This window comes from Clavelina lepadiformis, chromosome 7, assembly GCF_947623445.1.
Source record: "Clavelina lepadiformis chromosome 7, kaClaLepa1.1, whole genome shotgun sequence".
Taxonomy (NCBI): Eukaryota; Metazoa; Chordata; class Ascidiacea; order Aplousobranchia; family Clavelinidae; genus Clavelina; species Clavelina lepadiformis.
This window is the reverse complement of record NC_135246.1, coordinates 1,916,268-1,938,663: the sequence shown is the minus strand read 5'-3', so window position 1 is coordinate 1,938,663 and position 22,396 is coordinate 1,916,268. Positions and strand designations below refer to the sequence as shown.

General features: G+C 34.4%; 2 protein-coding genes across 2 annotated transcripts; one reads left to right on the top strand and one right to left on the bottom strand.

Moving 5' to 3' along the window:
* Positions 1 to 355: 355 nt before the first annotated feature.
* LOC143465746 (uncharacterized) lies at positions 356 to 9,543 on the bottom strand. Its single transcript, XM_076964206.1, has 12 exons — positions 9,398 to 9,543; positions 7,980 to 8,187; positions 7,350 to 7,456; positions 6,754 to 6,826; positions 6,320 to 6,452; positions 5,997 to 6,159; positions 4,680 to 4,848; positions 3,631 to 3,728; positions 1,941 to 2,012; positions 1,301 to 1,456; positions 1,019 to 1,181; positions 356 to 604 (listed from the first exon to the last, which is right to left on the bottom strand). The coding sequence occupies exons 1-12, from the start codon at positions 9,497 to 9,499 to the stop codon at positions 483 to 485; spliced, it is 1,566 nt and encodes a 521-aa protein (XP_076820321.1). The 5' UTR covers positions 9,500 to 9,543; the 3' UTR covers positions 356 to 482.
* Positions 9,544 to 12,351: 2,808 nt separating this feature from the next.
* Positions 12,352 to 21,436, top strand: LOC143465890 (uncharacterized). The gene is made up of 12 exons (XM_076964409.1): positions 12,352 to 12,497; positions 13,406 to 13,613; positions 14,093 to 14,199; positions 14,743 to 14,815; positions 15,117 to 15,249; positions 15,936 to 16,098; positions 16,971 to 17,139; positions 18,082 to 18,179; positions 19,812 to 19,883; positions 20,367 to 20,522; positions 20,642 to 20,804; positions 21,209 to 21,436. The coding sequence occupies exons 1-12, from the start codon at positions 12,396 to 12,398 to the stop codon at positions 21,328 to 21,330; spliced, it is 1,566 nt and encodes a 521-aa protein (XP_076820524.1). The 5' UTR covers positions 12,352 to 12,395; the 3' UTR covers positions 21,331 to 21,436.
* Positions 21,437 to 22,396: the final 960 nt, after the last annotated feature.

Here is a 22,396-nt window from a genome sequence, read left to right as displayed (position 1 = left end):
GGCTATGCTTTTGTTGAATATTGAGTTATGATCCTGAAACGAAAAATAAACTGCCTTACGTAAAATGAAGCAACATTAACTCGGCAAAACACACAGTGACAAAGGTCATTAGCCTATACCAAACTCTTTACATAGTCTGGCGTGCAGACAGAGATGCACATCAACCGATCAACGAGTCTCGTGCATGCGTCTGTTTCATGATAAAATCTAATCGAACTGCAATTGGTGCATATAACACTTGATCCACGACGTCCCTGTCAAGTAAAGTCATATAGTCACACTGAACCAAATGTTTCCAAGAAAATTGCATAGAAAATGTATTCTGTCAAGTTAATTCATAAACAACAGCATAACACTTATTTTTGTTGATATTTGTATTATACCTCTGTCAGCAAACACTAACAAATTGCATATATAGAAATTACTACGATACACAATGACTTCAACAGAAAAAATTATTTAAATGATTGCAAAAAATTTCCTCAAAGCTTAGATTGAGAGAGTGCACGTAATTCACGCCTCAGTATTTTGCCGGTTGCCGATTTGGGGATTTCCCCAATAAACTCGATGCCTCCCCGAAGATATTTGTACCTCGAAACTTTCTCTGCAAGTGACATGAAACTGGCTGTTAAGTTTTAACAAATTAAAACAAGTAATTACGCTTAATTATTTAAATTCTAATGAAATTTTCAAGTTTAATTTCTTGAAGAGTTAAAAAAACACTTGCAACTAGTAAAGGATTTCATGTTTCTTAATGTCTTATTATCAAATTTATTGCCTAAAAGTCGAAATATTGTTTTTACAATACCCGAGCGGTGAAGGTTTTACATCACATGTTCCGGAAAAAACTAAAGATTAGAAAAATGATCACCGAAGTAAGGAAGGTTTAACTGTTTTATTCTGCTAAATTTTATTCTTTTTAAGTTACTGTTTATTCTGTTATTGCGTTAAAGTTAAAAGCAACTCAAAAATTGATTGTCCGGATAAAACTAAAGATTTGACAAATGATCACTGATACCTTCAACGAAGCTGTTCAGTTCTGTCGCGGTGAGTGAAGAATCCTTCTTGACAACGTAAGCTTTTGGCACCTCGCCAGATTCAGCATCGGGTATGCCCACCACACCAACGTCCCTCACTTTTGGATGACTCAAAATTAAACTTTCTAACTCGGCCGGAGCCACCTATGTTGTACAAAAGGACGTCACCATTTCACAAGGAAACTTGTTAAGAATGTTTTAATAACATTGAAGCCATTGTAAAAATAACTTTCATGAAGTAGAAATGTGACCTATGACCATACCTGGAAACCTTTATACTTGATCAACTCTTTGAGTCGGTCCACCAAATAAACCATCCCATTCTCATCATAGTGGCCTATGTCTCCTGTACACAACCAACCTTCGGGGTCAAATGTTTTTGCATTAGCAGTCGGGTTCCTAAAATATCCTTTCATGACCTGGACGTGAAGAAATTAGAAGTGTGTGTAGGATGTTGAAGTTTGACAGGAAATATCAGCGCGGCATTTAAAATCAAGATTGTCCAATGTTGCAACAATAGAAAAAAAATGGTTAACACAGTTTATGTATTGTAAGTTTCAATAAATTTATAAAATAAGCAAACAACATAATGCAGTGTACATAAGCTATCGGAGGGAATACAAAGAGGCAGTCCAAGTTGAAACGAAATTAAAAATTTTTTTGGCTATTTTGCAACTAAATGTTTTTTATAAACTCTCCTGGATAAAAGATAGTGAAACATGTCACAGTTAATATTTACAATTAATACGATCTTATATCATTACAAGTCCACAAAGATTCAATTATTATCACACAATATCATGTAACTCCTGCCTTTTGTGCAAAATTATTGGGAACAGCTGATTCAAAGACAACAATCTGGAAAGTTTCTTGTCGTGGGTCTCATTATGGTAAATCTCTAACCTGCGGGCCTTTGACAAGTATTTCACCATCTTCATTGACGCCTAATTCTTCCCTGGTGTGCGGATCCACAATCTACAAAATGTACATTATAGTCAGACCTCGTTTATCCAGATCACTTTGTTTAGTCATAAAAATGTCGGGTTAGCGAGTTTTCCGCATAATCGGAATCAAAACAATAATAAGGTGAAATATTGTTGAGCGGGGAACATGTTACAATGGTCATTGTTAGAATTTTGTATGGGTTAAGCACAATAATGCACCAAGCTGAATGAGAAAAGCTAGTCAGTGTCACAAAAATCATCTGCAAAAAGCAAAAAAGAATTTTAACGATCGCCTAGAAACGACAATATATTTTACGTGCATGCTTTTAGTAAACTAGCTCGTCAGCGCTGACTCAGCGCTTTGTATAACGATTTCATTTAACTATATCACTTCTGCTTTCATTGTGCATAGATAATTGGCTATTGTTTGTGTCATCTACGACAAACGCACAAAAACTTGCATTCACAACCAATGTTTTTTGCTGCACAATCCGGTTTATCGGATTTTTTTTCTATTGATTTAGCACATTTGTTTCGAAACTTCTGTGTCGGACAGCGGGATTTCCAAATTAAAGGGGTAAAATGCATGGGAAGAAATCAGTTCCCTGCAGTTTTGTGTCGGATAGCGGGAATTCCGGTTGTTCGGGGTTCAGATTAACGAGATCTGACGGTATACGTAATTAACCATTCTAATGATGATTAATGACTGCAGCGTATTAGGTTGCATGAAATTGGAAACGCATTGAAAAAACATAAGGTTAGGTTAAATTTAAGTAAAAACGTTAAACGGTAGAAAATTGAAGGAAAATTATAAAAAGTGGTGACATGGTTCTACACTGAAAACTTTTCAGAAAATGGCACCAAGTACGTAACTGCCATGCCAACAAGTCAAGTTTCACCGCCGTTACTTTAAGCTTCCACATTTTATAAAAAAGAAGTTACACATAAAAAGTGTTTTAGCTCACCAATTATTAAATAATATGGAGATATTATGACTGGATAATTTTTATTATGAAATAGTACTCGAAGGTTTTATCATTTTAGTCTATTCTGTGTATTTCCACATTATAGTTTATCATATTACAATACAATACCTATCTATCTGCAATTAAGTATAATTATCTGCAATGCATCATTTAATTGTGGCCAAAGAATTACGCCTTGTAGTAAAAGAATTGCTCCAACAACGAATCTTAATTAGTGCATATATTACAAGCAGAAATTGTTGCAAACATTGAGTCATTTACTATTCTATGTTCATAATTATGCCATTACCATGCATTGCTTTTTGTAAAGTCGTAATAGATTAGATGTTAATAATCAAAAGAGCTTACAAAAAAAAATGTCAAACCAAGAAGATAAGAATTGTACAAAACAATGTCAACTTTAAACTTGTTAAGGGGAATGTCACAGGAAGAGTTAAAGTTTGCTTTGAAAACATTTTACAGTTGAAAACTGTTAACGACTAACGGCCATTCCAAGTTTGAAAATGCTAACACAACAGAAAAATTTACACAAAGAGTTAATCATTGATTAAAATCAACTGTGCAAGTTACATCGTTATTTAGTGCAACACTGCAATCACTCGATTTGAAAGAAATTGCTCAAAACTAATGCACAATTGGTTGTGGAAAGCATCAAGGCATCACCTTAATATTTGTGTTAGGAACTACAAAACCAACACTTGTTAATGGTGCACCAGGCATACCAAGAGTTGTAATGACAAAGGCTTCAGTCATTCCCCAACCTGATCATCATTTTCAATAAAACAATAGCATATTTTTAACATGTTAGATTTGTAACGTAAGAACAAGTAATGAAATGTTAATAATGTTAGCATAGATACTGGTACATGGCAATGTAGATATGAACAAAGTAGTTTGTTTGCATAAGAACAGAACAACTGCCGTCTAAGACCTTTACAACTAAACAAGTCCTGCATCCTAAAAATAACTTAAAATAACATAAAATTTTTGAAATAAATTTGTTTAAATACGACGTCTTCAGCAAACTGCACAGCCAAAGACATTTACTTTAAAACATGCTTCTAGTTAGTAATTTTTTTTATAATGTTATTGCTAACCAACTGCTAATCAATGCTAACCAAAGCCGCCAGTTCAAAGTATTTCATTAATTCTTCAATAGATTTATCTCTGACATGGCTAAATTTGTATTTTTGTTAATTATATATGCTGCCCACTGCACTTAATGGTAACTGATAACCTCGTATCCTACTGTATGTGCTTGTGCTTCATAATGCAGGAAAGAACATAATTATGTTCCATATTATTTTTTGCTGCAAAAAAAGTTGTACAGCTAAAGGCAAGCGCATTTCCGGACAGACCTCACAATCAAAGGAACATTTGTTTGCAAAATTGATTGCCAAGGTTTCCACAAGTATGATATATAATATAAACAGCTTTGAAATATCCTATGTATCTATGCAACATGTATATAATAGTGTTTCACAACAACTTGTTTTTCACAGTGGGATGGTAAGTTTTGGTTTGCAGTGTGTGTTTTGTATCTGCTCCATTGGTTAGGCTTATTATGTTATACATGTTACCTTTCGCTGGTGTAGCTCAATTTAAGTTTACTAAACCTGCCAATACCATGAATTTATCTTCACTATGTCCAACAGAAAATTCAACCCTAAACATATTCATAAACAAAATGCAGTAAGTAGCCAAGTTCACACCTTGCACAATCACAGACTGCATTTTTTGCATTGCAGACTTTGCCACCTGAGGAGCCAATGGGGCTGCACCGCTTCCTAGCACTGTCAGTGAAGATGTGTCGTATTTCTCAACCAATGGATTGTTAGCGAGCTGAATCAAGATTGGCGGTACAGTGGAAAATGTGGTAATCTGTCAAGAAAACAGACATTAAACCATGTAGATGAAAAGAAACAAAAGTTGAAAAAAACAAAAGTTCTTGTTGAATGGTTTAAGATGACGTCAATTAAATCTATATGTCATCTTATAATACTTATTTTCAAATTTCACCTTGAACTTTTAGAAATACAAGGTACACCTATATGTAGCGCACTAGGCAAATCTACTGCGGAATTTCGCATTGCTGTGCGCTTTGAGAAAATTTCAGAGTTTGCGTGAGGGTTTTTCAAAATTTTTTCAGAAAACAAGAGCAAATTCCGGCAACAGTAAATACACAAACTCATGCACACTCTTATACAATATGACAAATTTGGAAGAATGTAACTTTTAACCTTATGTAACAAAGTGTATACTTAAGAATAGTAAATTATTCTATTTTGCACACTTCTCACACCACTACCATATAGTAGTTTTTGCAAAAAAAGAAACAAAACAAAACTCACTGTTCATTATTGTCGTAACGTAAGTCATGCAATGTTATTTGTGGCTTGCCTTTCCTAACTTAATGAAGCGGCTTGCTTTTCTCACAATGTACCAAACTGCAGCAGGTATGAAGTATTTCTGCTATTTCATTTTCTACGCAATTGCCAAGCATTGTCTACCTCAGCGTTAAAACAATACAGTACATTATCGTGCACAAATACCATCGAATATCATCACATTTTTTGCTATGAAGTAAAAGCAAGTTTACGTTTCAAGTTGTATTCAGTATCATATATATTTAAAAAATTAGAAAATGTTGCATATATCTGTAGAAATTCAAACTTTCCACAAAATTTCTTTCTAACCTATCTTCTTACATCTATCGTTGCTAAATTTAATTTGTCTATCTGTTACATCTAATACAAAGAGCTGTTAGCTAAATATACAATAAAAAGCAGACTGCAACTTTGAGTAAAATATCTTTATACCAACAAAATAACTACAGTACCAAAATGATATATTTTTTGGTTAAGATTAACGAATGGTTATTAATTTACCAAGCAATAAAGCAAGAACACCTTAAATGATCTAAAACCTAATACATGTAGATTTTTTACCTTTGTGTTACTAAAACTAACAAATATACCTCATTGCCATTAATTTTAGGTACTTAGTTAATAGCTAAGTTTATTTTTAACCTGATACTTTTCCACAGCTTCCAAAAAGTTTTTGATATGAAACCTTTTGTCAAAAAGATTCTTCACGCCATGCAACATTCTAAACAATCTCAATAATCCATACGAATGAAACATTGGAATGACGCTGTATGTGATTGACCAAGGGGCTAGTTTCCCTAAACCCCTGCATGGGTAAAAATGAAAAAACATGATTAGAAAATACTTGAGGTGATCTAACACGAAAACCTTTTCATTGTACAACGATCAAACTTTAAATGATTTGTAAAATTAGATCACATGTAAGAAACAAGGAACCATCCGTTGCAAACCGTTCAATGATTTACCTCAGAATGACCAAGAGTGCAACCATGTTGTGATGCGTTATCATTACGCCCTTTGGGACACCGGTTGTGCCACTGGAATATGGGAGAAGAACACAATCTGCCATGGGGTCCACTGATACAAGGAACGGAAAGTCTGCAGAAATTTTTGCATTAATCTTATTGTTATTCACAAAGTTAATTGTTGAAAGTTGATGGGCATTTTAGAATGCACTATATACCAATACTGGTTTATGAATATTTGCATCGCCAAAAATCAAAGATCAGTATTTATACACAATAAACAAAAATTACAAGTACAGAATATATTTTACATATTATACATTGTGGTCAACGTTATCAAACAACAAGTTGGAAACAGAATTTTAATGACACCTGAAAACAATGACATCACATGATCACTTTACATCAAACTGTCACTTGCTACGAATACTTACTATGACCGTCATCTTCTTCGATAAGAGTCCAAAGAGAAGAACACAAGTGTGAGGGATCGATTGAAAATATCTCCTACGTAGAAGACATAAAACTTTATGAAGTTATATGTATCTGGTGGGAGATCTGTACTTCAATGACAACACAAACATCTTTCATAATAACCAAAAGAGATATGTATGATGGTATATTGGTACGGCAAACAATACATGATTGTGCTGTTTGTAACACTTATACAATGCATTGAACACCGGGAACCCTCAGCAGTCAGCACACAAGACCATATTGCTTAGATGGCAACTTTTTTGTCCAGTCAAATTGCTTGCTACCTTTTACAAGTAATCAAGTCCTAAAACCAATTCAAAAATCACTAGTTATGGGGCCACGATCATTTGTTTTTTAGTGTAAATTCTTGGTCAAATTTTCCTGTCAATTTGACTAACAAAACTGGCAATACTATATTGTGACTAAACGACAACCAACCAAGCCAGGCCAATTTAATGCAAAGCATCATGAATAGCAGAGTTTTGCTTTTATGTGTTGAAAAACTAATCCTACTTCCCTATTTAGAGCCACAAGCATTACACAGCACAATTACCTTGATTGATGGTATCTTTTCTGCTACTTTCAACATTTTGCTGACTTGGGTGCTTTCGGTGATAACAAACCTGGGTTGCGAATTTTCAAATTGCTTCAAAGTTTCATCTAAACCAAAAAATAGAATGTTAACTTCACTGAGTTTAAACAAAGCTATGTATTTCAATTAAGGCCAAACAATTCTTTTTCCCAAAGCAAGGAACAAGATGTAATACAAATAACACTTCACGAATGTGACACTTCACAAATAACGCTAACAACATCATTTTCTTTAACAAGAAATCGTCATTTAAGAGTTAAGATGATTCAAAATCAAAAACAAAATAGATTGTTGCTCATGCTTGGATATAATCAGACTAAAAGCAAATTTACATACCAAGTTTTAACAATATTTTTAATAAATACTAAAACGCGTACACTTGAAATAAAGTTACTTGCTTTAATCATGCACTAACATTTGTAATATTGTAAGTTTTACCAAAAACATCTGGTGACAGCTAAGTTGCAACCATGTATCGTGCCCATGTAAGAAAGTCAACTAAAACTCTATAAATACAAATTACAGTGTACTATGTGTACACGCCTTTCTATGTGGGAACTTCCATGTTAATATTTCACAAAATAGACTAACCAAATGTATACAGCGGGTTGCATGTTGTGGTGATGGCATTGCATGCAGCAGTGCCCAGGATAACGATGGGATATTCCAGGCAGTTGGCAGTGCAAAGTGCAACCACTTCTTGCTTCTTTAAACCCTTCCTGTTGAAAGCACTTGCAAGCTTTTGACTGAACTTTATGATTTCTCGGAATGTTAATTGCTGACCAGTTCCTGCATTGACCTAATTTTTAAAAACATTGTAAAAATACGATTTGGATATATCTGGTTGTCAAAATGCACACACTAGACAGATCGTTGGTTAACATTAAAGGCATATTGAGGCTGGTAAGTAAGCTGACTTAGCCTTAAAATGATAAACAAATTAGCTTATTTATTTTCAGCTATATGACTATTAGCAGGAAAAATTTCTTAAACCCTATACCAAGTGAATACACATAAAAGTAACAAAATTAATTAATAATAGGATTGTGCAGTAAAAAAGCTTAAAAAACTGCAGTCTTGAAATCTTTATTGAATTTAAGATTATTCGCCAAGCAAAGTCCTATGCCAAAAAAAGTTTAACAATTTAAAAACTCATTTACCATTTGCATTGAGCTTGTTGTTTGTTGCATCTTTGCAGTGGCTACAACTTATCGTTTTAATTACATTGAAAACCACCCATTTAAGTAATCGATTGCGAAGAACTAATGGTTAGCTCCCACAAACCCATAGAAATTTTCTATTTAAAAAGTTGGGTTTGATGTGAGCTGGCCAGCCCTGCATGCGACATAAAATGCGTAACTGTTGCGTAGCATCTACATAGCGTGGTGTCTTACAATTAATAACTAAATGCATAGGATTCAAAGAGTTATATTTAAGTTTTTTCTTTGTTGAGGAAAATCGAATTTATCTAAGAGAAATCTTAAAATCCAATGCTCAAAACACTTGCAATTTAAATAAACTGAAGGGGGTCAACAACATAGATAAGCACAAGCAATCGAATAAATCTTGCCAACCTAGAACAATGGTGGCCAGAACTCGAAAAACATTTAACCCTTTTCATACTTTTTCATTTGACGGAAAGTTTAAAAGCGTTCAGTCTTGAGATAACTAAATCATTTGAGGTAAAAGTGTTAGTCAGAGGGTATTAAACAGTTTAGATTAATTTAAGCTTTGGTAAAATATTACGTAATTTCATATGTAAAATCAGTAAGCCTATAAACTATACATATTTCAAAGTTGCAAACTTGTCTAACTTTCCTTTAGCCAAACATATTTACTATTTCACTATTTCTATAACGAATGTCTGGTATAACAGATATTTATTTTATCGGTTGTCGGTTATAAAAGTCAAAAAATATTACGATATTTACGCTTTCAAAATTCGATTAATGGCAGCGAGTTAAATAACAATATGATACGTTTAAAAAACAAAAAAGTGATTTACTTACCAACGCTACTTTGTCTCCATGCTGTCTCATTATGTCAACATTGTATTTGTAAAAGCTGACTTGGGGTATTACCAATTCAGGATATGTAGTTTTAAGAACCATTCTGATTTTACCAAAGATTCACATATAACAGGACTAACCTATTGCACCTTGGAAGCATAAAAAACAATTAAAGAAAAAAAAACAGGATTTCTGAAATTTTATCTCCAAGGAAGCAAAACCCCCATTTTGCCACAACTTACAAACTTGGCTTCAAGCAGCAAAATGTTTTGCAGAAACAAAAACTGGATCTCCTTCACTTTTGCCCATTTTCTTTAAACATTTACTTAACAAACAACACACATATTCAACTTCCAGTTTTGGACGTGAACCAGAGTTTTGGGTTTGGTGGCCGTGCTAACCTATCAGACATACTGAACATGACAGCACAATCAGATTTTGACGATAAATTGTGCTCAAATTTCGAAGATAGATAAAGACTCAAATTTCGGGATACATTTATTATCAAATAGGCCTACGGCGTTCAAACAACCAGCTTTTCTTTGTTTGTTTATCATAATTCGGCGGGCACGTTGATGAACCACGTTGATGAACCACGTGCGTTACCGTAACAAGAACGAAGTGATGGGTTGAGATGGATTGTTGACTAAAGTAAAATGAAACATAACAAATATTAGGCCTAGGGGTAAAAAAGTTCAGCGTGCTAATTTATGAATCTCGTTAGTGCATGTGGTACACTTTGCATTATGGATTATATAGTCACAGCCTATAACGCGTAATCGCGCGCTTCAGTCCCACTTGGCCAAACCATTACCTTACACGTAAAGGTCTTTACTTTTGTCCAATATTGCTTGCCACAGGTTAGCCTAGTACCATTCCTTTCGTTCACTTAAAACTTAGATAATGGCAAAAACGATTCCATACGAATTAGGTCATCAACACGGGGGATTACCCCCATAGGATGCCGAGAACAAACTTAAACCTAAAAACTAAATGAAAAACAAGACTGTTGCCACATTGGTCATTATTACAAATGCAGAAAATGGCCAAAGGTGTTGGGTCGTGAAAATTAAAGCCTGAATCAAGTTTATTGAGATAAAGGTATTTGTGTAATTTCCGGACAAGAAAGTTTTGTTTTTGCTTCCCACAACCGCGGGCAGAAAATATTTGCAACAAATTCCAATGCAACAAACCTCTAGTTATTTGTAAAAAGTCTAACGGTTTGTATTTTTAAACCCAGGGCGTTTGCCGATAATACAATTCATTTACGTGGTCTTCATGATTGACTTTAATCTCAAAATCCCAGAGAAGGTAAACCCCCTCGCTGATAATGCAACCATGACGCGTATGGTAGGGTTACCATATTTTCGTGGCCTAAAATCCGGACACTCTTTAGTGCCCACTAGCGGTTTTTAAAAATGAGGTATGAACACATTGTCTGTCAATATGACGTCACACTTGCAATGCTTTGCCTATCCATTGTATACTGGAGTGGATTTTTGAACATAGTGTCGTGAATTCACTAGGCTATTGGGCTATTTCTGATTTGACCTCTGGTGATCTCTAGGCTAGGGTTAGGCTATGGTGATCTCTAGGCTAGGGTCTAGGTCAGACACGTCGCGTGCCACGTGTTGGACACCCCTGATTTACAGGATTATTCCCGCAATTCTAATTCCCCCAAAACGCCCATCATAAAATTCCGGACATTTGAGCATTTTTTTAAATTCCTCCCGGACGCAAAATTTAACCCTACATTCCGGACATGTCCGGAATTTTCCGGACGGTATGGCAACCCTAGGTGGACACTGGACACTCCACTTGCTTGACGGTCATTGAATTGTGTATTTGTATTGTTTATTTTTTGCTATTAACTGTGCACAGCGAAAGTTAGAATTCTCGAGTGTCCACTATACGCGTCATGTTTACACAAATACCTTTATCTCAATAAGCTTGACTCAGGCTTTAATTTTCACGACCCAACACCTTTGGCCATTTTCTGCATTTGTAATAATGACCAATGTGGCAACAGTCTTGTTTTTCATTTGGTTTTTAGGTTTAAGTTTGTTCTCCTCATCTTATGGGGGTAATCCCCCGTGTTGATGACCTAATTCGTATGGAAATTGGAATCGTTTTTGCCATTATCTAAGTTTTAAGTGAACGAAAGGAATCTTGCTAGGCTAACCTGTGGCAAGCAATATTGGACAAAAGTGAAAAACTTTACGTGTAAGGTAATGGGTTGGCCAAGTGGGGCAGAAACACGCGAATACGCGTTAACAAAGAATGGAATGGTGGGTTAATTGGGACCGTTCTTGGCCGAAGTGGACGAAACCGTTTTAGTTTGCGAGGGCTGGCGGCTGCAATATATTTGCAAACTGGGTTTAAGCTATAGGATGTGACTATATAATCCATAGTGCAAAGTGTAGCACATGCACTAACGAGATTCATAAATTAGCACGCCGAAATTTTTTATCCCTATTATACGTTATGTTTCCGTTCACTTTAGTCAACAATCCATCTCAACCCATCAATTAGTTCTTGTTAGGGTAACGCACGTGGTTCATCAACGTGAATTATGATAAACAAACAAAGAAAAGCTTGTTGTTTGAATACCGTATTTGATAATAAATGTATCCCGAAATTTGAGTCCTTGTCTATCTTAGAAATTTGAGCACAATTTATTGTCAAAATCTGATTGTGCTGTCCTGTTCAGTATGTCTGATAGGTTAGCACGGCCACCATACCCAATACTCGGATGCAAAGTATTGGAAGTGTGTTGTTTGTTAAGTAAATGCTTAAAGAAAATGGGCAAAAGTGAAGGAGATCCAGTTTTTATTTCTGCAAAACATTTTGCTGCTGCAAGTTGTGGCAAATTTGGGGGTTTTGCTTCCTTGGAGATAAAATTTCAGAAATCTTGTTTTTTTTTTCTTTAATTGTTGTTTCTGCTTCCAAGGTGCAATAAGGTTAGTCCTGTTATATTTGAACCTTTGGTAAAATCAGAATGGTTCTTAAAACTACATATCCTGAATTGGTAATACCCCAAGTCAGCTTTTACAAATACAATGTTGACATAATGAGACAGCATGGAGACAAAGTAGCGTTGGTAAGTAAATCACTTTTGTATTTTTTAAACGTATCATATTGTTATTTAACCGGCTGCCATTAATCGATTTTTGAATTCGCTTTTAAACTACTCGGCAAATGAAAAAGTTTGGAAATGGTTAAATGCTTTTCGAGTTCTGGCCACCATTGTTCTAGGTTGGCAAGATTTTTTCGATTGCTTATTCTTATCTGTGTTGTTGACCCCCTTTAGTTTATTTAAATTGCAAGTGTTTTGAGCATTGGATTTTAAGATTTCTCTCAGATGAATCGATTTTCCACAACAAAGAAAAAGCTTAAAAAACACCTGCTTGTTTTTATTTTATAACACTTTGAATCCTATGCACTTGGTTGTTTGGTAAGACACCACGGTATGTAGATGCCACAGATGTAACACTTACGCATTTTATGTCGTATGCTAGCCAGCTCACATCTAACCCAAGTTTTTAAATAGTTGGATTTGCGAGAGCTAATCATTAGCTTTTCGCCATCGGTTACTTAAATGGGTGATTTTCAATGTAGTTAAAAGTTAAAACGATAAGTTGTAGCCACTGCGAAGATGCAGCAAAGGACTATGCTTGGCAAATAATCTTAAATTCAATAAAGATTTCAAGACTGCAGCGTTTTAGCTTTTAAGCTTTTTTACTGCACAATCCTATTAATAATTAATTTGTTACTGTGTTGTATATTCACTTGGTGTAGGGTTTAAGAAATTTTTCCTGCTAATAGCCATGTAGCTGAAAATAAATAAACTAATTTGTTTATCATTTTAAGACTAAGTCAGCTTACTTTCCAGCCTCAATATGCCTTTAATTTTATATATAAATGTTAACCAACGATCTATCAAGTGTGTGCATTTTACATACAACCAGATATATCCAGATCGTATTTTACAATGTTTTTAAAATTTAGGTCAATGCAGGAACTGGTCAGCAATTAACATTCCGAGAAATCATAAAGTTCAGTCAAAAGCTTGCGAGTGCTTTCAACAGGAAGGGTTTAAAGAAGCAAGAAGTGGTTGCTCTTTGCACTGCCAACTGCCTCGAATATCCCATCGTTATCCTGGGCACTGCGGCATGCAATGCCATCACCACAACATGCAACCCGCTGTATACATTTGGTTAGTCTATTTTGTGAAATATTAACATGGAAGTTCCCACATAGAAAGGCGTGTACACATAGTACACTGTAATTTGTATTTATAGAGTTTTAGTTGACTTTCTTACATGGGCACGATACATGGCTGCAACTTAGCTGCCACCAGATGTTTTTGGTAAAACTTACAATATTACAAATGTTAGTGCATGATTAAAGCAAGTAACTTTATCTCAAGTGTACGCGTTTTCGTATTTATCAAAAATATCGTAAAGACTGGGTATGTAATTTTGCTTTTAGCCTGATTATATCCAAGCATGAGCAACAATCTATTATGTTTTTGATTTTGAATCATTTTTACTCTTAAATGACGATTTCTTGTTAAAGAAAATGATGTTGTCAGCGTTATTTGTGAAGTGTCACATTCGTGAAGTGTCACATTCGTGAAGTGTTATTTGTCTTTGTTTAAACTCAGTGAAGTTAACATTCTATTTTTTGGTTTAGATGAAACTTTAAAGCAATTTGAAAATTCGCAACCCAGGTTTGTGATCACCGAAAGCACCCAAGTCAGCAAAATGTTGAAAGTAGCAGAAAAGATACCATCAATCAAGGTAATTGTGCTGTTTAATGCTTGTGGCTCTAAATTTAGGGAATTAGGATTAGTTTTTCAACACATAAAAGCAGAACTCTGCCTTTCATGATGCTTTGCTATTTGGGTTGGCTTTGTGGGTTGTCGTTTAGTCACAATATAGTATTGCCAGTTTTTTTAGTCAAAGTGACTGTAAAATTTGACCAAGAATTTACACTAAGAAACAAATGATCTTGGCCCCGTAACAAGTGGTTTTTAAATGGGTTTTAGAACTTGATTAATTGTAAAAGATAGCAAGCAATTTGACTGGACAAAAAAGTTGTCACATAAGCAATATGGTGTTTTGTGCTGACTGGTGAGGGTTCCCGGTGTTCAATGCATTGTTTGTAAAACAATGGTTACAATTGTTTTGTTAAAAACAGCACAATCATGTATTGTTTGCCGTACCATCATACCATCATACAAATCTCTTTTGGTTATTATGATAGATGTTCATGTTGTTATTCAAGTATAGATCTTCTGCCAGTCACATATAACTTCATAAAGTTTTATGTCTTCTACGTAGGAGATATTTTCAATCGATCCCTCACACTTGTGTTCTTCCCTCTGGACTCTTATCGAAGAAGATGACGGTCATAGTAAGTATTCGTAGGAAGTGACAGTTTGATGTAAAGTGATCATGTGATCTCATTGTTTTCAGCTGTCATTAAAATTCTGTTTCCAACTTGTTGTTTGATAACGTTGACCACAATGTATAATATGTAAAATATATTCTGTACTTGTAATTTTTGTTTATTGTGTATAAATACTGATCTTTGATTTTTGGCGATGCAAATATTCATAAACCAGTATTGGAATATAGTGCATTCTAAAATGCCCATCAATTTTCAATAAATAACTTTGTGAGTAACAATAAGATTAATGCAAAACTTTTTGCAGACTTTCCGTTCCTTGTATCAGTGGACCCCATGGCAGATTGTGTTCTTCTCCCATATTCCAGTGGCACAACCGGTGTACCGAAGGGCGTAATGATAACGCATCACAACATGGTTGCACTCTTGGTCATTCTGAGGTAAATCTTTGAACGGTTTGCATCGGATTATTCCTTGTTTCATTCTTTTAAGGACAGATGTTGATTTAAGCTAATAAGTGCTTTTGTGCAAATATATATATATTTATGTAATGTATGATATATACTGTATATATATATATGTATAATTTTGTTTTTTTCTACTTCTAATTGCAAATTGTAGCAGCAATACATGACTTGAGATCGACAACTAAGAACATAATCAATAACCTGACATCATTGAGACTTTTTTCTTTTTTTATTTTTCTTGCTTGCTTTTGGTTGATGCTGGCAGTGATAACTTGTGTGTGTGTGTGTGTGTGTGTGTGTGTGTGTGTGTGTGTGTGTGTGTGTGTTTGTGTGTGTGTGTGTGTGTGTCAGCTGCAATGCGTTTCATAGATGTCACATTACATATTACTATTATTTCTTTGTTACCGCAAGTATTTTATCAGCAGAAACTTTAAGTTAATTTTACCCGGCATTTAAACTTTGATCATTGTACAATGAAAAAGTTTTGTTGTTAGATCAGATTTTGGTGTTTTTGTCTTATGTAGTGTTGTCGTATTTTCTAATCATGTTTTTTTTTTTTGTGTTTCGTGTTTTCTAATCACCTTTTTACCTATGCAGAGGCAATTTACAAGTTTTACAATGTTGTCTATAATCATGTTTTTTCATTTTTACCCATGCAGGGGTTTAGGGAAACTACCCCCTTGGTTAATCACATACAGCGTCATTCCAATGTTTCATTCGTATGGATTGTTAAGATTGTTTGTATTGCTGGAAGGCTTGAAGCATGTTATAGACAAAAGGTTTCGTATCAAAAACTTTTTGGAAGCTGTGGAAAAGTATCAGGTTAGAAATAAACTTAGCTATTAACTAAGTACCTAAAATTAATGGCAATGAGGTATATTTGTTAGTTTTAGTAACACAACGGTAAAAAATCTGGATTAGGAATAGGATCTTTATTAATTGGATTAGGTTTTAGATCATTTATGGAATTCTTGCTTTACTGCTTGGTAAATTAATAACCATTCATCAATCGTAACCAAAAACTATATCATTTTGGTACCATAATTATTTTATTAATAATAGTTACCATAATAGTTACCATAGTTAGTTATTTTGTTGGTATAAAGGTATTTTTCTCAAAATTGTCATCTGCATTTTATTGTATATTTAGCCAATAGCTCTACATATTAGATGTAACAGACAGACAAATGAAATTTAGCAACGATAGATGTAACACATTAGGTTAGAAAACAATTTTGTGGAAAGTTTTAATTTCAACAGACATATTCAACATTTTCTAATTTTTTTAATATATATGATACTGTTTACAACACGAAGCGTAAACTTGCGTTTATTAATTTTTCAACGGTTGTCATATTGAATAAGAGTGGGCATGAGTTTGTGTATTTATTGTACTGTTTGCGGAATTTGCGTGCTTTAATCTTGTTTTCTGTAAAAACTTTTAAAAAACCCTCACGCAAACTCTGAACTTTTCTCGTAGCACAAAGCAACGCAAAATTCCATAGAAGATATGTCTAGTGCGCTACATATAGGTGTACCTTGTATTTCTAAAAGTTCATGGTGAAATTTGGAAATAGGTATTATAAGATGACATATAGATTTAATTGACGTCATCTTAAACCATTCAGCAAAAACTTTTGAATATTTCAACTTCTGTTTTTTTCAACATGGTTTAGTTTCAGTTTTCTTGACAGATTAACGCATTTTTCGCTGTGCCGCCAATCTTGATGGAGCTCGCTAACAATCCATTGGTTGAGAAATACGACACATCTTCACTGAGACTATTAGGAAGCGGTGCAGCCCCATTGGCTCCTCAGGTGGCAAAGTCTGCGATGCAAAAAATGCAGTCTATGATTGTGCAAGGTGTGAACTTGGCTACTTAATTCATTTTGTTTATGAATATGTATAGGGTTGAATTTTCTGTTGGACATAGTGAAGATAAATTCATGGTATTGGCAGGTTTAGTAAACTTAAACTGAGCTACACCAGCGAAAGGTAACATACATGACATAATAAGCCTAACTAATGTAGCAGATACAAAACACACACTGTAAACCAAAACTTACCATCCCACTGTGAAAAACAAGTTGTTGTGAAACACTATTATATACATGTTGCATAGATACATGGGACATTTCAAAGTTGTTTTGTATTATATATCATACTTGTGGAAGAATTGGCAATCAATTTTGCAAACAAATGTTCCTTTGATTGTGAGGTTTGTCCGGAAATGCGCTTGCCTTTAGCTTTGTAAATGTGTTTGCAGCAAAAAGTAATATGGAACATAATTATGTTCTTTTCTGCATTATGAAGCACAAGCACATACAGTAGGATACGAGGTTATCAGTTACCATTAAGTGCAATTGGCAGCATATACTGTATATAATTAACAAAAATAGAAATTCAGACATGTCAAAGATAAATGTATTAAAGAATTAATGAAATACTTTGAACTGGCGGCTTTGGGTAGCATTCGCATTACAAAAAAATTACTAACTAGAAGCATGTTTTGAAGAAACTGTATTTAGCTATGCAGTGTCCTGAAGACGGCAGAGTTTCTTCAAAAATTAAGTTATTTTATGGATGTGATTTTATAATTGTAAAACTCTAAGTTGTTAGTTGTTCTGTTTTTCTGCAAACAAACTACTGTGTTCATATCTACATTGCCATGTACCAGTATCTATGCTAACACTATTAACATTTCATTATTTGCTCTTATGTTAGTTAACTTTAACGTTTTAACGTTTACGTTAGGAATGTAACATGTTAAAAATATGCAATTGTTTTATTGAAAATGATGATCAGGTTGGGGCTTAACTGAGGCTGTTGTCATTACAACTCTTGGCATGCCTGGTGCACCATTAACAAGTGTTGGTTTTGTAGTTCCCAACACAAAGATTAAGGTGATGCCTTGGTGCTTTGCACAACCAATTGTGCATTAGTTTTGAGCAATTTCTTTCAAATCGAATGATTGCAGCATTGCACTAAATGACGATGTAACTTGCACAGTTGATTTTAGTCAATCATTAACTCTTTGTGTAAATTTTTCTGGTGTGTTAGCACTTTCAAACTTGGAATGGCCGTTAGTCGTTAACAGTTTTCAGCTGTAAAATGTTTTCAGAGCAAACTTTAACTCTTCCTGTGACATTCCCCTTAACAAATTTAAAGTTGACATTGTTTTGTACAATTCTTATCTTTTTTTTGAATAGATTTGACGTTTTTTTTTGTAAGCTCATTTGATTATTAACATCTAATCTATTTTGACTTTACAAAAAGCAATGCATGGTAATGGCATAATTATGAACATAGAATAGTAAATGACTCAATGTTTGCAACAATTTCTGCTTGCAATATATGCACTAATTATGATACGATGTTGGAGCAATCCTTTTACTACAAGGCGTAATTCTTTGGCCACAATTAAATGATGCAGATAATTATACTTAATTGCAGATATATAGGTATTGTGTTGTATTATGATAAACTATAATAAGGAAATACACAGAATAGACTAAAATGATAAAACCCACGAGTACTATTTCATAATAAAATTTCTCCAGTTATAATATCTCCATATTATTTAATAATTGGTGAGCTAAAACACTTTTTATGTGTAACTTCTTTTATATAAAATGTGGAAGCTTAAAGTAACGGCAGTGAAACTTGACTTGTTGGCATGACAGTTGCAAACTTGGTGCCATTTTCTGAAAACTCTTCAGTGTAAAACCAGGTCACCACTGTTTATAATTTTTCTTCAATTTTCTACCGTTCAACGTTTTTACTTAAATTTGACCTAACCTTATGTTTTTTCAATGCGTTTCCAATTTCATGCAACCTAATACGCTGCAGTCATTAATCATCATTAGAATGGTTTATTACGTATACAGTCAGATCTCATTAATCCGAACCCTGAACAACCGGAATCCCCGCTATCCGACACAAAACTGCAGGGAACTGATTTCTTCCCATGCATTTTACCCCTTTAATTCGGAAAACCCGCTGTCCGACATAGAAGTTTCGAAACAAATGTGCTAAATCAATAGAAAAAAAGTCCGATAAACCGGATTGTGGAGCAAAAAACATTGGTTGTGAATGCAAGTTTTTGTGCGTTTTTCTTAGATGACACAAACAATAGCCAATTAATTATCTATGCACAATGAAAGCAGAAGTGATGTAGTTCAATGAAATCGTTATACAAAGCGCTGAGTCAGCGCTGACGAGCTAGTTTACTAAAAGCATGCACGTGAGATATATTGTCGTTTCTAGGCGATCGTTAAAATTCTTTTTTGCTTTTTGCAAATGATTTTTGTGACACTGACTAGCTTTTCTCATTCAGCTTGGTCCAATAGTGTGCAGCAAGCTTAACCCATACAAAATTCTAACAATGACCATTGTGACATGTTTCCTGCTCAACAATATTTCACAGTATTATTGTTTTGATTCCGATTATCCGGAAATCTCGCTAACTCGACATTTTTATGACTAAACAAAGTGATCTGGATAAACGAAGTCTGACTGTAATGTACATTTTGTAGATTGTGGATCCGCACACCAGGGAAGAATTAAGCGTCAATGAAGATGGTGAAATACTTGTCAAAGGCCCTCAGGTTAGAGATTTACCATAATGAGACCCACGGCAAAAAGCTTTCCAGAATGTTATCTTTGAATCAGCTGTTCCCAATAATTTTGCACAAAAGGCAGGAGTCACATGATATTGTGTGATAATAATTGAATCTTTGTGGACTTGTAATGATATATAATGTTATTTATTGTAAATATTAACTATGACATGTTTCACTATCTTTTATCCAGGAGAGTTTATAAAAAACATTTAGTTACAAAATAGCCAAAAACTTTTTAATTTCGTTTCAACTTGGACTGCCTCTTTGTATTCCCTCAGATAGCTTATGTACACTGCATTATGTTGTTTGCCTATTTTATAATTTTATTGAAACTTACAATACATTAACTGTGTTCACCATTTTCTTTCTATTGTGGCAACATTGGACAATCTTGATTTTAAATGCCGCGCTGATATTTCCTGTCAAACTTCAACATCCTACACACACTTCTAATTTCTTCACGTCCAGGTCATGAAAGGATATTTTAGGAACCCGACTGCTAATGCAAAAACATTTGACCCCGAAGGTTGGTTGTGTACAGGAGACATAGGCCACTATGATGAGAATGGGATGGTTTATTTGGTGGACCGACTCAAAGAGCTGATCAAGTATAAAGGTTTCCAGGTATGGTCATAGGTCACATTTCTACTTCATAAAAGTTATTTCTACAATGGCTTCAATGTTATTAAAACATTCTTAACAAGTTGCCTTGTGAAACAGTGACGTCCTTTTGTACAACATAGGTGGCTCCGGCCGAGTTAGAAAGTTTAATTTTGAGTCATCCAAAAGTGAGGGACGTTGGTGTGGTGGGCATACCCGATGCTGAATCTGGCGAGGTGCCAAAAGCTTACGTTGTCAAGAAGGATTCTTCACTCACCGCGACAGAACTGAAAAGCTTTGTTGAAGGTATCAATGGTCATTTGTCAAACCTTTAGTTTTATCCAGACAATCAATTTTTGTGTTGCTTTTAAGTTTAACGCAATAACAATAACTTGAAAAGAATGAACTTTAACAGAATAACACAGTTAAACCTTCCTTACTTCAGTGATCATTTTTCAAATCTTTAGTTTTTCCGGAACATGTGATGTAAAACCTTCACCGCTCGGGTATTGTAAAAACAATATTTCGACTTTTAGGCAATAAATTTGATAATAAGACATTAAGAAACATGAAATTCTTTACTAGTTGCAAGTGTTTTTTAACTCTTCAAGCAATTACACTTAAAAATTTCATAATAATTTAAATAATTAAGCCCAGTTACGAGTTTTAATATGTTAAAACTTTACCAGCCAGTTTCATGTCACTTGCAGAGAAAGTTTCGAGGTACAAATATCTTCGGGGAGGCATCGAGTTTATTGGGGAAATCCCCAAATCGGCAACCGGAAAAATACTGAGGCGTGAATTACGTGCACTCTCTCAATCGAAGCTTTGAGGAAGTTTGTTGCAATCATTTAATTAATTTTTTCTGTTGAAGATATTGTGTATGGTAGTAATTTTTAAATATGCAATTTGTTAGTGTTTGTTGACAGAGGTATAATACAAATATCAACAAAAATAAGTGTTATGCTGTTGTTTATGACTTTACTTGACAGAATACATTTTCTATGCAATGTTCTTGGAAGCATTTGGTTCAGTGTGAATAAATACGTTTTACATTGATCTTTACATTTTAATCGGCACCAGATGCGCATTTTAACCATTTTGGCACCTTAAACTTACATTCGGATGTTAAACCCAAAACTTGTCAAAATCTAAGAAGTCTGTCTCCAATGACGTCTACAAATTTGTAACTTTAATGCTCATCAGCATTGCCAACTTGTAATAAAGAACGTAACGTGTATTAGACATAATTACATAAGTTCTTATCTTAACCATCAGTTGTTCTATCACTATCAGAAAGCATTGTAAAGTTCAATTGTGCCATTACTAGATTTTTTATACACGTGGTTTCAGCAAACTATCTTGGAGGTTTGCCTTCCAGTGTAAAGCATAATACGCTCGTTCTACGGGAATTCAATAATTATAGTTTGTGAGCTACAACAAAAGGAAAAGATTTAAAAATTGGCAGAAGTATAAGCCGCTATAAAAGAGCATCTTGTTCAGCATTTAAAAGTTAAACGTGTTGGAATGGACATGCATGAAACCGCGTGTCCATTCCAACCGCAAACCGTGTGAAACAAATTTTGCAAGAATTTGTCTCCAGTCGCGCATTGACAGTGGAAGATCCAAATAACGGTCAGTCGGTCATACAACTGAACCAGTTAATTAAATTAACACTTAGTTCCACATACCGTTCGTATATAACTGTTCCATACCTGTAACCTTCTGTTGAATGAAGGACTGGTATTTAAAATGAAGGACATCTGGCAAATGTACATCTAGGTAAAAATTGACCTCAAATAATAGAAAACTAAAGCAGTATCCTTGATATATAATATATATTGCATGATATATTGTGTATGTCAGTGGGCTTCCTGTTGTATGACTTTTGTTAAATA